This window comes from Hylobates moloch, unplaced genomic scaffold (assembly GCF_009828535.3).
Source record: "Hylobates moloch isolate HMO894 unplaced genomic scaffold, HMol_V3 SCAFFOLD_17, whole genome shotgun sequence".
NCBI lineage: Eukaryota > Metazoa > Chordata > Mammalia > Primates > Hylobatidae > Hylobates > Hylobates moloch.
The window spans coordinates 82313069-82329226 of record NW_026652292.1 but is presented as its reverse complement, the minus strand read 5'-3'; the positions used below and the strand labels follow the sequence as shown (position 1 = coordinate 82329226).

The following is a 16158-nucleotide window of genomic DNA, read 5'->3' as shown; positions in this document are numbered from 1 at the left end:
CTTCCTGAAAACCTTCCTGTTTGACCAGTTATTAACCCTGCAGCCACCTAGTGTTTGGTTAATTTTAATAGTTTTGTATCTGTTTTTAAGTGTTTTCGTGTCCTCAGGTATTCCCTCAGTTTTCAAAACATAATGCCAAATGGGTATACTTGGATTCTAGCTTTTGTGTGTATGTGTGAAATATTTGATCTATTTTTTAATCTATTTTAAAAACTTTCAAGTCAAAGTAAAACAGCACAGCAGACACCTATCCCCTCATCTAGATTCTCCACCTTGAAACATCTTGTTCTACCTGTTGAATCTCTTTTTTTTTTTCCTTTTTTTTTTTGAGACGGAGTCTCACTCTGTTGCCAGGTTGGAGTGCAGTGGCATGATTTTGGCTCACTGCAACCTCTGCCTCCCGGGTTCAAGCAATTCTCCTGCCTCAGCCTCCCGAGTAGGTGGGACTACAGGTGCACGCCACCACACCCAGCTAATTTTTATATTTTTAGTACAGATGGGGTTTCACTATGTTGGCTAGGATGATCTTGATCTCTTGACCTCGTGATCCACCTGCCTTGGCCTCCCAGTGGAATTACAGGCATGAGTCACTGTGCCTAGCCTCCGTCTCTTTTGTTGCATGATGGCTGGTAGCTGTCGTGGCACTGTTACCCCCAAATACGTCAGAACAAGGACAGTGTCCTTATTGACTCAGCACCCAGCCACATTTTGGGAAACATCACATCAGTAACAAGATCTGTTATTGTGCTAAAAGCAGGTAGAGGGGCATGTCCCCAGCAGGCCCCGTATCTGCCTTTTTCTGTATTTTGGGGTTGAGATGCATACTTTTCATCTGGTGGTTGTGCCTCTTCAGCTTCCGCTAGTCTAGAACAGCACTCCCAATCCCCAGTTCCTCATGACTGCTTTAGCTTTCTCATGATCAGACCTAGGTCACAAAGGCCAGGTTGGATCTCAAAGTGGGAACCTTGAAAGGTAGCTTAGGCCCTTTGCTAAAGATCTGTGTGCAGAAGAAGGGAGTGTCCTGCACCAGCCTAGGCTGGGCAGTGGCCTGCCTCACCTCAGCAGTCTGCTTCTCTAGGAATTATTGTGGGATGTAGAGTGGGAGGCACAAGCAAACCTCCTTCAGAAGACTGACAATATACTTTTTGTGTGTGTGTGTGAAGACATTAGAGTATAAAAGATACTGTACATTTGAAAAGCAGTTCAGAAGAAGTCAAGCCTGGGTAGATACCCTCCAACTGAAAGGAGATTCAGATAATCTTAAAAGAAAAGGGGTCAAAGGAAGTGAGCAGAACAAAGAGAAGTGAGGGAAGGACAGAGTGCTAGTCAGACCACATCAGGAGGAGCTTATGTGTCAGCTGACCCACCCCTGGTAGGCGATGGCCACCAGAGCTCTCTGTGGAAAGGCACAGGTCCCCATTGTCACTAATGAGGGACCTGTGGGCTGTGTTTGTAGTCTGTCCCAACAGTGTAGCTTTTGTTGTTGTTGTTTTGAGATGGGGTCTTGGCTCTGTTGCTCTGTCCAGGCTAGAGTACAGTGGCACAATCATAGCTCACTCCAGGCTCAAACTCCTGGGCTCAGGTGATCTTCCTCCTGCCTTGGCCTCCCAAATTGTTGGGATTGCAAGTGTGAGCCACCATACCTGTCCCCAACAGCCACAGCTTTAGCAGTCCTTGATGATTCATCATGGACTTGTTAAATGGTAACTGGCTATTATTGCACTTTCTACCTTTTAGCTGTCATTTTTCTGCAAAAATGAGCTCCCCTCTTAAAAAGAAAAACGAGTTATGTATTTTAGTCCTTATTTTCTTAAATCCTCACATTGTCCCAAATTTGACCAGTGGGAGTTCTATTAAGTTCCTTTAAGTTGTATGCCTTTGACATGTCCCCGTCAGCCCTTGAGCACCTCTTTACGTTCTGGTACAACAAGATGTTCCAGGCTCATCTTGTAGTTTTTCCCACCCGCCCCCCAACCCTAGCATCAGCCATTTCTCAGAGAAGGCCTAGGTTCTTTGAGTACGGAATGGTATGTAGGAGCCCAGGTCTGGTCGCTGGTTGTGTTCATTGCTCCGGGAGACAGAGTTTGCAAGGGAAACTCTGTGTGCAGTAGATCTTCAAGCAGTGCTGAGCCCTTGCTCCAAGTGGAGCTCTTGGGTCCATTTTTGATTCTCCAACACTTGGCCTGCAGCACCCCATGATGAGAATGAAACAGTGAGTGGTGAGTGTCGTTTTGGAAGGACAGGGATGTGAAGAAGAGATAGCTCCTGCCATGGAGTGGGCTGAGCATGGGTCCTGTGAAGCCAGTACTTTTATATTTTTCTACCCTCTATTCCTATCCTTTTTTTTTGTTTTTTCTTTTCCTGGAGATGGAGTGTTGCTCACTCGTCCAGGCTGGAGTACAGTGGTATGATCTCGGCTCACTGCAACCTCCACTTCCCAGGTTCAAGCGATTCTCCTATCTCAGCTTCCCGAGTAGCTGGGATTACAGGCGCACACCACTATGCCCAGCTAATTTTTGTATTTTTAGTAGAGCTGGGGTTTCACCATGTTGTGCAGGCTGGTCTCAAACTCCTGACCTTGTGATCCGCCCGACTTGGCCTCCCAAAGTGCTGTGATTACAGGCGTGAGCCACCACCGCGCCCGGCCCCCGTTTAAAAAAAAATTTTATTTATCATGCTTGGGATTTATGGACCAGTTTGAATCTGTGTATCTTAGTAATATACTTAAATTTTGAAAACTGAAGTATAATATACATGCAAAAATGAACATAACTCATAAGCTACAGCTCAACCTAGATTCCTTTGGAAATCTTAAGTTAATGAAAGTCTTAATAGCATTTTTGTAATTTACAGCAGCATAGCCTGTGTTAGCTAGTATTTACCAGGGTACCTAGGTGGACTAGCAGCTTTTAGGCTCAACCTTTTTTTTTTTCGAGACAGAGTCTTTCTCTGTCACCAAGCTGGAGTGCAGTGGCACAATCTCAGCTCACTGCAACCTCTGCCTCCCAGGTTCAAGTGATTCTCCTGCCTCAGCCTCCCGAGTAGCTGGCACTACAGGCGTGTGTCACCACACCCGGCTAATTTTGTATTTTTGCTAGAGATGGGTTTTCACCATATTGGCCAGGCTGGTCGAGGCTCAACCTTTTAAGTTGGAAACAGAAGATAACTATATGTTTTAGATATTACACTCACTGGTCTCTTTAGATAACTGTGGTCTGGAATCAAGTAATTTTCTGTTGTGGAGATTTTTGTTGTCACCTTTTCTGTGTTATGGAAGGGAATGTTAGGAATTAACCCTCATTGCTTTATATAGGAAAAAAATTGCTTCTAGCATTTTCTAAAAATATTGCAGGTAATCTGGCTTTCTCATGTCTTGTGCTATTTGATGGTATTATCTTCTTACTGATTTGTTTCTTGCTTGTTCTATTACTTGCTGAGAGATGTGTTAAAATCTCCCATGGGATTGTGGATGTGCTGTTTTTCTACTTGTAGTTCTGGCAGTTTCTGCTTTACCTATTTTGAGGCTCTGGTGCCCTCCAGAGACTGAACTGGGAAACTCAGGCATGGTCATGCTTGTCCTTTGTTTCCCAGGGAGCTCTGTGGTCTCATGTCCTTGTGACTTTGCTCCTGTGCTCCATTCTTGGCTTCTGCAGACACCTGGCCTTGTCTGCATCTTTATGGCTTCTCTTCCCTCCCTGGAGCTTTATCTCTGAGGCAGCCCTGTCTCTTGGTGGGGTTCGTTGTGCATGCATGGAACTTAACAGGCTCTACAAAATCTGGAGAGAAACTCTGGCTTCATTGAGCCCAGAGAGTCACAAACTACCTGTAGTCTAATGGGCTGTGGTAGGGAAAAAGGAACATAGTACAAAATTAGGTACCAGGACTGTTAGTAGAAGCCGGGTCTCTTCGAAGGGGATAGGTGGGGAGGTCAGTGACATGCATTTTTATACAGATGGTGATTAATGAACATCAGAAATTGCATAGGAAGAGGGCCAGGTGCAGTGGCTCATGCCTGTAATCCCAGAACTTTGGGAGGCCAAGGCAGGTGGATGACTTGAGGTCAGGAGTTTGAGACCAGCCTGGCCAACATGATGAAACCCTGTTTCTGCTAACAGTACAAAAATTAGCTGAGTGTGGTCCCAGGCGCCTGTAATCCCAGCTCCTGGGGAGGCTGAGGCATGATAATTGCTTGAGCCCAGGAGGCAGAGGTTGCAGTGACCCGAGATTGCACTACTGCACTCCAGCCTGGGCGACAGAGCGAGACTCCATCTCAAAAAAAAAAAAAAAAAAAAAAAGAAATTGCATAGGAAGGGAGGATTACTAATACATAGTACTGGGACAGCTGGTTAATTATCGGTAAAATAAAAACAGTGAGATATTCACCTCTCCACTTGGACCAAAAGATAGTTCATATGGATTAAAAAAACCCATAAAAATAGTAGAAAATTCGGTTATGTTATCCAATTTCTAGATAGGAAAGAACTTCAGAATGTTACACTCATTTATTTTACAAACTTGGGATCAGATTACAATAATGTCTTCTGCTTTTTTTCCCACCTGACATGTAAGGAGCATTTATCTGTGTCATTATTTATAAACATGGTTTAATTTTATATTATGTGTACTGTTACAGGTTTTCTTTATTATAAGAATGCTATAACATACCTGTATTCATTTTCATTACTAAGAAAAGTTCTTACAAAGTTTTAAAGTAATGGAAGAAGTCACAAATCCCTTGACATATCCTTGAATCTTAGGTATTTTCAAATCAAAGAAGTTTGAACACTTAAAAACAAGTCAAATTGTACTGAAAGATTAATAGTGAAAAATCATCCCCTGCCTTCCTCTCTCCTCCCCAGAGGTAATTATTTTTATCTCTTTCGACATTTTCTTCTAATTCTAATACTTTTATTTCTCATGTAGACATTTTCTGTTAACTTTCTATCATGGAAAATGAAGATTGAACTCTTCAGCCATTTTCTATTTCTTTTCCCCCATTCTCCCCATATAATTAAGTCACTATTTGTAATAAATGAAAAATAAGCGTTTACATAATTTTGACTATGTAAATATCATTCAGTGAAAAACCAAGTTGTGTTCTGTAATTGCATTTTCTTTCTTGTAAAACCTTTTGTTTTCCTTGGAATTAATTACTGCCTTTCTTTTGAAATCGTACAGTATGTTGTCCATACAGGCTTAATTTTTTTCAGGTATTTGTCTCCTCATCCTTAAAACTCATCCTTATTATGAAGTTAGTTTCTCCTATTTATATATTTATATAGTTATTTTTTCTCCTTAAGAAAAATGAAAACCTGGGTTTGAGTCCCATCTTCCCTTTCTGCTCTTTGGAACTCATCTTTTAACCCTCTTTCCTTACTAAGATTTTCTTTCTTTGTAAAAAAGTTCTTTTCTCTCATCTTTTCTTCCCTTGGAGCTCTCTCCTAGAATCTTCCTTTTTCCTGCTTGAATCTGGTTTGCCAGCACTCTTAACCTTTTGCACTGCAGTAAGCTTAGACTTTCTTTAAGCTGCTTTCCCTATTTACATTGTTTTGGGTAGTTCTGTGTGGGTGGCAAGCCGCCGAGGTGCCAAGGCATGAGACTGAAGGCACAGGCTGTTCCAGTATAATAAAGAAAATACTTAAAATAAGAATAGTTATATTAGACATAGAATATAGACATGATTATGAATATTATTAATGATTAGTTTGTAGCATTACTCTTTATTCCAATATTATAACAATCTCTGTTCTACAATTATAATCTAGGAAGAACCAGGTCATACAGAGATAGGAGCTGAAGGGACATGATGAGAAGTGACCAGAAGACGAGTGTGAGCCCTCTGTCACGCCCGGACAGGGCCACTAGAGGGCTTCTTGGTCTAGCGGTAGCGCCAGTGCCTGGGAAGGCACCTGTTACTTCGCAGACCAGGAAAAGGAGTCTCCCTTTCCATGGGGGAGTTAGAGAAGACTCTGCTCCACCACCTCTTGTGGAAGGCCTGACATCAGTCAAGCCCACCCGCAGCCATCTGGAGGCCTAACTGTCTCCTTGTGATGCTGTGCTTCAGCGGTGACACTCCTGGTCCACTTTCATGTTCCGCCCTGTACGCCTGGCTCCGCCTTCTAGATAGCAGTAGCAGAATTAGTGAGAATATTAAAGTCTTTGATCTCTCTGAGAAATACATAGAAGAAATAATGTAAGCTGTCCCCTCTGTCTCTCTGCCTCGGCTACCAAACAGGGAAGGGCCCCCTGTCCGGTGGACACGTGACTCGCTTGACCTTACCTATCATTGGAGATGACTCACACTCCTTACCCTGCCCCCTTGCCTTGTATACAATAAATAACAGCGCAGCCAGACATTCAGGGCCACTACTGGTCTCCGCATCTTGGTGGTAGTGGTCCCCTGTGCCCAGCTGTCTTTTCTTCGATATCTTTGTCTTGTGTCTTTATTTCTACGATCTCTCGTCTCCGCACACAAGGAGAAAAACCCACAGGCCCTGTGGGGCTGGTCTCTACAGTTCTATGCTGTGTTCTTTCTTGGTTAAGTTCTCTTTTTTCCTGGAGGCTATTTTTGGTATCTTAAGACAGTTTGTATGGGAAGTAAATTTGAGTCCTTGCAGTTCAGAGTATGCTACTTTTGTTTTTTTGAGATGGAGTCTTGCTTTGTCGCCCAGGCTAGAGTTCAGTGGCGGGATCTCAGCTTGCTGCAACCTCTGCCACTTGGGTTCAAGTGATTCTCGTGCCTCAGCCTCCTGAGTAGCTGGGACTACGGGTGTGTGCCACCCTGCCCAGCTCGTTTTTGTATTTTTAGTAGGGATGGGGTTTTGCTATGTTGGCCAGGCTGGTCTCGAACTTCTGACCTCAAGTATTCCACCCGTCTTGGCCTCCTAAAGTGCTGAGATTACATGCGTGAGCCACTGCGCCCAGTCCAGAGTATGCTACTTCTTTTTTGAGATGGAGCCTTGCTCTGTTGCCAGGCTGGAGTGCAGTGGCACAATCTTGGCTCATTGCAATCTCCACCTCCCGGGTTCAAGTGATTCTCCCATCTCAGCCTCCCGAGTAGCTGGGACTACAGGCACACACCACCATGCCTGGCTAATTTGTTGTGTTTTAGTAGAGACAGGGTTTCACCATGTTGGCCAGGCTGGTCTCGAACTCCTGATCTGAGGTGATCTGCCCACCTTGGCCTCCCAAAGTGCTGGGATTACAGGCGTGAGCCACTGTGCCTGGCACAGAGTATGCTACTTTTCTGTCTTCACACCTGATTGATGGTTTGACTGGGTATAGAATTTTATGTTGAGAAGAATTCCCTTAGGAATTTTGAAGGTATTACTCCATTTCCTTCTAGCATCCGGAGTTTTTGGCCATTCTTCACATAATTTGCTATTCTTCACATACCTTTCTATTCTGTTCTTGTTCCATTAACTTGGAGGCTGGCCTTTCACCCAACCCCCAGCAGCTTGAATTTCAGCAGGGTGTGCCCTGCTGTGGATGTTGCAGTGGGACACTTAGGACTGTTTTAGTTGGAGACTTGATTTTGGGTTTGTTCTTGGAGCTTCCCTGTTTCTCCAGATAGCCTATTATTTGGGTATCAAACCTCCTAGATTGATCTTACAGGTTGCTATGGAAATAGGTATTTTTCATCTTTTTTTCTTCTTTCTAGGAGATTTCTTATCTTCCAAGCTTTCTTGTTGAATTTTATTTTCTTTGTTTTTGAGATGGAGTCTGGCTCTGTCACCCAGGCTGGAGTGCAGTGGCACAGTCTCAGCTCACTGCAAGCTCCACCTCCCGGGTTCACGCCATTCTCCTGCCTCAGCCTCCCGAGTAGCTGGGACTACAGGCGCCCACCACCACGCCCGGCTAATTTTTGTATTTTTAGTAGAGACGGGGTTTCACCATGTTGGCCAGGATGGTCTCGATATCTTGACCTCGTGATCCGCCTGCCTCGGCCTCTCAAAGTGCTGGGGTTATAGGCTTGAGCCACTGCGCCTGCCCTGAATTTTATTTTCATAGTTGTATTTTAGAATTTCAAATACCTCTTTGTTTTTCTGTGTTCTCTTTTCATAGCACACAGGGTTTCTCTGTTGGATATCTTCTCTTCCCTTGCCTTATGTCTGTGGCCCTGCAGAGGGCCATTCATTTCTGTGTGTTTTGGATTCATTCATACTGGATGCTTCCCTGGGTCCAGGGGTTCCTTGGTGCTGGGCTCGTGTTTAAGAGCACAGCAGTTAGAGCTGCCTGCAACCATGGGTGGGGAGGCTTGGTTATCCACCCTCCTTTGCGTTAGAGGGTCTGATTGGCCATTCGCCACTTAATTGGGGGAATCTCCAAAAGACTCACAGGAGAGGTTTTTCCTCTGGAGCACTTCAGGTCTTCAGGAAATATCCTTTGATTCATCTGGGCCAATGTGCTGCATGAGGGGACAGGGAGTGGTAACTGCCCCCACCGTGTGCCAGGGAGATCCCCCTCCCTCCTCTCACCTGGCACAGAGATCTGACTTTTTAACCTGCTTACCTGTATTCACCTTCTCATATGACTTCAGTGGAATCTGGTACCTCCTCTCTTGGATTTTGGGCCTGTCTCTTTCTTTCCTCATCCCCCTGGCTGCACTGTGGGACGTGGCTTCTTCCTCTCAGATAAGAGTAAGAGTAGTGGGCATCTGTGGGGTTACTGTGTGGTCTGAGCTGCTCTCTGAGGCCACTGTTGCTCCTGTCACCCTAGCACTGTGAGATAGGGGGGTAGTTAGCTGGTAGGTAGCAGGGCTGGGATTTGAACCCAGGTTGTGTGACACCAGTATACTGCCTCCTTCACTGCCGCACTCACTCCTTTCTTGCAGATGTCCTCTTGTCTTATTTGGTATCTTTTTAAGAGGGAATAAAGGAGTGCATTTAGTCAGCTAGCTAGCTTTTTTCTTTTTTGTTTTTTTCTTTCTTTTTTTGTTTTTGAGACAGGGTCTGGCTCTGTCACCCAGGCTGGAGAGCAGTGGCATGATCTTGGCTCATTGCAACATCTGCCTCCCAGGCTCACGCCATCCTCTCACCTGAGCCTCCCGAGTAGCTGGGACTACAGGTGCACACCACCACACCCGGCTAATTTTTGCATTTTTCGTAGAGACGGGCTTTTGCCATGTTGCCCAGGCTGGTCTCGAAATCCTGAGCTCAATCTCCCCGCCTCGGTCTCCCAAAGTGGTGGGATTACAGGCGTGAGGGACCGCGCCTGGCCTGGTTGGCTTTCTTTCCCATTCAATTTTGAACCTTATCTGAGTCTCTTGTAAGTTAATTAGTTTCCTTCTTTGGCATGTGGCATGGAAGGGATGAGAAGTATAGAATTTGTTTTGAGGTTAACAGGCTTAGACAACACCAAGGAAAACAACTGCAAAATAGCAGTAGATTTGACTAATTTCATCCCAGATTCTAACTTTCATTCTCTAACATTTTATTTTAAAAACTAGGTCAGAAAAAGAGTGCACGCCAGTATCACGTACAGTTCTTTGGTGACGCCCCAGAAAGAGCTTGGATATTTGAGAAGAGCCTCGTAGCTTTTGAAGGAGAAGGACAGTTTGAAAAATTATGCCAGGAAAGTGCCAAGCAGGCACCCACGAAAGCTGAGAAAATTAAGGTGATAGATGACCCTTCAGTCTACTTTTAGACCAGAAATTTAATTTTTATTCTTTAAGTTAACTTATTTTTGTTTTGAACTTATACTTGCTCGAAATATTGTAATGGCTTAACAATCTCTTTCGTTGTTGACTTTTGCCCAAGAATGCCATGTTACAATATGATAAAGTTTTTTAGAGACACAACTTATTTTTTTTTTGCTCATTTGATGACTCTCAGAGATAACTTGTTTTAGAATTTATATATACATATATATGTACATATATATGTGTATATACATACACACACACACCCACACACACACAGAGGGATTATATTAATGTAACGTGATAGGAATTGATTTCTGGTTTAAAGAAACAATAAAGGTATTATGTTGGGCTGAATTCTAAAATAGGTTTTTATAATTTTTTTATTTCTATTATTTTTTTAAATTTGAGATGGAGTTTCACTCTTGTCGCCCAGGCTGGAGTGTAATGGCATGATCTTGGCTCATTGCATCCTCCGCCCCCCCGGGTTCAAGCGATTCTCCTGCCTCAGCGTCCCAAGTAGCTGGAATTACAGGTGCCTGCCACCACGCCTGGCTAATTTTTGTATTTTTAGTAGAGACAGGGTTTCACCAGGTTGGTCAGACTGGTCTTGAACTCCTGACCTCAGGTGATGTGTCTGCCTCGGCCTCCACAGGTGCTGGGATTACAGGTGGGAACCACCATGCTGGCCAAGATTTTATTTCTAAAATTATGTGAAAATGTAAAAGTATTCTTTTCTTTTTTTTTTTTTTTTTGAGACAGAGTTGCTCTGTCACCCCAGGCTAGAGTGCAGTGGCGTGGTCTCAGGTTACTGCATCTGCCGCCTCACAGTTCAAGTGATTCTTATGTCTCAGCCTCCCTGGTAGCTGGGACCACAGGCATGCACTACCATGCCTGGCTTATCTTTTGTATTTTAGTAGAGATGGGGTTTGGCCATTGTTGGCCGGGCTGGTCTTAAACTCCTGGCCTCAGGTGATCCATCTGCCTTGACATCCCTAAGTGCTGGGATTATAGGCATGAATCATGTGCCTAGGAAAAGTAGTTAACTTTTATGTTTGTGTAATGAAACTTAGTGTCTCTCTTTTTTTTTTTTTTTTTCCCCAGCTGTTGAAACCAATTTCAGGGAAATTGAGGGCCCAGTGGGAAATGGGCATTGTTCAAGCAGAAGAAGCTGCAAGCATGTCAGTGGAGGAGCGGAAAGCCAAGTTCACCTTTCTCTATGTGGGGGACCAGCTTCATCTCAACCCTCAAGTAGCCAAGGAGGCTGGCATTGCCGCAGAGTCTTTGGGAGAAATGGCAGAATCCTCAGGAGTCAGCGAAGAAGCTGCTGAAAACCCCAAGTCTGTGAGAGAAGAGTGCATTCCCATGAAGAGAAGGCGGAGGGCCAAACTGTGTAGCTCTGCAGAGACCCTGGAGAGTCACCCCGACATAGGGAAGAGTACCCCTCAAAAGACGGCAGAGGCTGACCCCAGAAGAGGAGTAGGGTCTCCTCCTGGGAGGAAGAAGACCACAGTCTCCATGCCACGAAGCAGGAAGGGAGATGCAGCATCCCAGTTTTTGGTCTTCTGTCAAAAACACAGGGATGAGGTCAGTACTAAGTTGTGTTTCGTGCTAGCAAGTTTCAGAATTTGAGGAGCATCCCTTCAGTGCAGAATCATCTGTTTCTCAGCATTATCAGGAGAATCTAACGTGAGCCTTGCATAGATTTTTAGATCTAATAAATAAGTATTATTAGGAAACAGCCATTCTGACCCTTGAGGGAAAAGATACTTGACTTGCCCTCTGGGTTCCTAAAATATCCCTCCTAATGTAGATAAGAAGATACCGAGAACAGGCCAGGCACAGTGGCTCATGCCTGTAATTTCAGTACTTTGGGAGGCCAAGGCAGGAGGATTGCTTCAGCTCAGGAGTTTGAGACCAACCTGGGCAACATGGTGAAACCCCATCTCTACAAAAATTAGCTGGGTGTGGTGGCACATGCCTGTAGTCCCAGCTGCTTGGGAGACTGAGGCAGGAGGATCCCTTGAGTCCTGGAGGCAGGAGGATCCCTTGAGTCCTGAAGGTGGGGTTTGCAGTGAGTCATGATGGCATCACTGCACTGTAGCCTGGGTGACAACAGAGCGAGACTGTGTCTCAAAAAAAAAAACAAAACAAAAAACTAGCACAGAGGGAAGTGGGTCTCATCAGGCTGCGCTTTGCTTGAAGCATGTGGCCATGTCCTTAATGTGTGACTCTAGGTTAGCATTTTCTCCAGCAGTCTGTTCTGAAGCTTCCATTGCAGGGTATGCTCATCTATAAAGCTCATTGTGTCCACTGGCACTGAGGGTGTTGATTTATTTCCCTGACATTTAAAATGGTAGCAATGTGATTAAGACATTTATATAATTTTCTTAATTGTTTTCATAAAATATACAGTCTGTTAGTACATAATAAAGGCTGTAAAGAACTGAAGGAGTTGGGTTCCCCACTTCCCACTTTTGGTTATGTTACTTGGAGTGGATCATAGTCTCGTGCTTAAAAGGCTTTAAATGTTCATTTTAATTTTATTTCCGTAGGAATTTTCCATTCAGTAGTCTAAATCTATGTGGTGATTAAAGGTATCAAAAACAATAGTGTCGGCCAGGCACAGTGGCTCACACCTGTAATCCCATCACTTTGGGAAGCTGAGGCGGGTGGATCATGAGGTCAGGAGTTTGAGACCATCCTGGCCAACATGGTGAAACCCCGTCTCTACTAAAAATACAGAAAAAATCAGCTGGGCGTGGTGATGCGTGCCTGTAATCTCAGCTTCTCAGGAGGCTGAGGCAGGAAAATTACTTGAACCAGGGAGTCGGAGGTTGCAGTGAGCCAAGATTGTGCCACTGCACTCCAGCCTGGTGACAGAATGAGACTCCGTCTCAAAAAAAAAAAAAAAAAAAAAAGTCTGTCTTCAAAAAATTTTCCATGAATCTTTAACCAGCATGTATTTTGTGGCAGGCAGCATGGCACAATAAGGAGCCATGAGTAGTTCAGGCAGAGATGCATAAATGGGTGACTGAGTATTCTAAGAAATCTACTGGACATGATTTTTTTGTCCCTATATGGGATCTGGAAAATCTGCCAGAGAAAGGCATTTGAGTGATGCCTTCAAGAGTAACCCATGGCTGGGTGCGGTGGCTCCCGCCTGTCATCCCAGCACATTGGGAGGCTAAGGTGGGCGGATCACCTAAGGTTAGGAGTTTGAGGCTAGCCTGGCCTACATGGTGAAACCCTGTCTCTACTAACAATACAAAAATTAGCTGAGCATGGTGGTGTGCGCTTGTAATCCCAGCTACTCAGGAGTCTGAGGCAGGAGAATCACTTGAACTGGGAGGCAGAGGCCATAGTGAGCTGAAATCATGCCACTGCACTCCAGCCTGGGTAATCTGTAGGGCTTTTCTCAGGAATGCAAGGGTAGTTTGATGTTAGAAAGCTATTATTGTGACTTACTGTGTAATGCTCATCTCCGTAGAGGGAGAAAAGGCATTTGATAAAATTCATTGCTTTTTTAAATTAAGTAAACACCTTGTATTTATGGGGTATATGTGATATTTGGTACACGTATTAAAGTTCATTGCTTTTTCTCCTTGGGAGGTTGAGGTGGGAGGATTGCTTGAGCCCAGGAGTTTTGAGATTACAGTGAGCTGTGATTGTGCCACAGCTTTCTAGCTTAGCTGACAGAGTGAGACTCTGTCTCATAAAAGAAAGGCCGAGTGTGGCAGCTCACATCTGTCATCCCAGCACTTTGGGAGGGTGAGGCAGGAGGATTGCTTGAGCCCAGGAGTTTGAGACCAGCCTGAGCAACATGAAACCCTGTCTCAAAAAAAAAAAAAAAAATTTTTTTTTTTAAATTAGCCAGATGTGATGGCATGTGCCTGTAGTCTCAACTACTCAGGAGGTTGAGGCAAGAGGATTGCTCGAGTCCAGAAGTTTAAGGCTGTGGTGAACCATGATCATGGCATTGCACTCTAGTCTGGGCCACAGAGTGAGACCCTGTCTTAAACAAAAAAATTATTGCTTATTGATAAAAGATTAGTAAACCAGGAATAAAAGGAAACTTCCTAAATCTGTTTAAGGATATGTATCAGAAGCTTTCATCAAGGATATTACTGATGAAACTTTAGAAGCATTCTCTTTAGGCCAGGCATGGTGGCTCACACCTGTAATCCCAGCACTTTGGGAGGCTGAGGCGAGTAGATCACTTGAGGTCAGGAATTCAAGACCAGCCTGGTCAACATGGTGAAACCCCATCTCTACCAAAATTATAAAAAATAAGCTGGGCGTGGTGGCGTGCTCCTGTACTTCCAGCTATTTGGGAGGCTGAGGCAGGAGAATTGCTTGAACCCAAGAGGCGGAGGTTGCAGTGCGCCAAGATCGTACCACTGCACTCCAGCCTGGCGACAGAGCGAGACTCCGTCTCAAAGAAAAAAAAAAAGCATTCTCTTTAAAATCATGAACGAGGGCCAGGCACAATGGCTCGTATCTGTAATCCTAGCATTTTGGGAGGCCAAGACAGGTGGATCAATGAAGGTTGGGAGTTCGAGACCAGCATGGCCAACGTGGTGAAACCCCGTCTCTATTAAAAATACAAAATTTTACCAGCTGTGGCGAGTGCCTGTAATCCCAGCTACTCGAGAGGTTGAGAAAGGAGAATCGGTTGAACCTGAGAGACAGAGGTTGCAGCGAGCCAAAATCACACCACTGCACTCCAGCCTAGGCGACACAGCAAGACTCTGTCTCAAAAAAAAAAAAAAAAAAAAAGAATGAGACAGGAAACCATTTTTCACCATTTAATAAACGTTGTGCTGAAAATAGTAGCCAGTATTAGGCCGGGCGCGTTGGCTCACGCCTGTAATCCCAACACTTTGGAGGCCGAGGTGGGTGGATTACTTGAGGTCAGGAGTTTGAGACCAGCCTGGCCAATATGGTGAAACCCCATCTCTACTAGAAATAAAAAAATTAGCCAGGCGTGGTGATGCGCGCCTGTAATCCCAGCTACTCAGGAGGCCGAGCCAAGAGAATTGCTGGAACCTGGAGGCAGAGGTTGCCATGAGCTGAGATCACACTACTGCACTGCAGCCTAGACAATAGAATGAGTCTTCGTCTCCAAGAAAATACTAGCCAGTATTATAAAGGAATAAATAAAGCTGTCATTGCTTGCAGAAGTCTATGTAGAAAACTCAAGAGAATGTACAGAAAATCTTTTAGAATTAATAGAGTTCACCAAAATTGGTGGATATAAAATTAACATACAAGTGCAGCATCAAAGAGGAAATGTAATGTTAAAAAAGATACCATTGATAATAGAAACGAAAATGTCAGGTACTGTGGAATCAATATTATGAAATATGCATGTAACTTTAGAGAAAAATAACTGATATTTTTGCAGACCCCAATAAAGATATATATATATATATATATATGAAGATTCAACCTTCTGAAGTTGTCAGTTCTCCCTTTAATAATCTATAAATTCAGTATAATTCTAATAAAACTTCCAACAGGAATTTCTTTACCCTTTATAAGTGGATGCTGATGTGGCCACATTTGAAGAGAGGCTTGGCCTGAGGACTTGCTCTACCAGATAGGAAGTTATCTTATTTAAAATAACAGTATTTGGCCAGGTGCGGTGGCTTACGCCTGTAATCCCAGCACTTTGGGAGGCCGAGGCAGGCAGATCACTGGAGGTCAGGAGCTCCAGACTAGCTTGGCCAACATGATGAAACCTTATCTCTACTAAAAATATAGAAATTAGTTGGGCATGGTGGCAGGCACCTGTAATCCCAGCTACTCGGGAGGCTGAGGCGGGAGAATTGCTTGAACCTGATAGGCGGAGGTTGCAGTGAGCTGGGATTGTGCCATTGTACTCCAGCCTGGGTGACAGAGCAAGACTCTGTCCCATAAAAAATAAAATAGCACTGTTCACCCAGGGCAGTGATACGGCCCAAGACGGGGCCAGAACAGGCTCTTGAGCATGTGGACATGGATGGGAAAGGGCTGCAGGCCAGTTGGGTGGGATGTCTGCACTGGACATGGTGCTGGGACCACTGGTGATTTATGAACTTGGCCAGCATGGGAGAGGAGCTTTGTCACCATGGGAGAGGGAAGGATTTCTTAAATAAGCCAAACTGATAACAGGCTATAAAGGCTATGAAACTATGTATGTTAAAATGAAAATCTAGGCCAGGCATGGTGACTCACACCTGTAATCCCAGTACTTTAGGAGGCTGAAGCGGGAGGATTGCTTGAGCCACTGCACCACTTCAACCTGGGTGACAGAGACCCTGGCTCAAAAAAAAAAAAAAAATTCTTATGTGTCAAGGACACCATCAACACAGTGAAAGGACAAATTCTGTAAAGAGCCGAAACAATTCTGAAGGAGAACGGCGAGTTTCTTGGAGAGCCAGTAAGTGCATGAAGAGATGCTGCTCAACTGCGGCCATGCCCAGGGAGCTGTATGTTACAATCCTGGTGGGATGGTCCTTCACAGTCATCAGGTG

General features: G+C 44.5%; 1 protein-coding gene across 4 annotated transcripts in view; it reads left to right on the top strand.

Moving 5' to 3' along the window:
- The window catches only part of NSD2 (nuclear receptor binding SET domain protein 2), a 97220-nt gene that overhangs the window by 25005 nt on the left and 56057 nt on the right, over positions 1–16158 (top strand). For 3 of the 4 annotated variants that reach the window (XR_009210494.1, XM_032135759.2, XM_032135763.2), the window contains 2 exons: positions 9449–9615; positions 10745–11227. Coding sequence is in view for 3 of the 4 variants with exons in the window: in XM_032135759.2 (XP_031991650.1) it covers positions 9449–9615; positions 10745–11227 (650 nt within the window). In the remaining variant the exon portion in view is untranslated. Of the gene's footprint in view, positions 1–4719; positions 4862–9448; positions 9616–10744; positions 11228–16158 lie in introns of those variants that run through there. The other variant, XM_032135761.2, reaches the window with a different exon arrangement.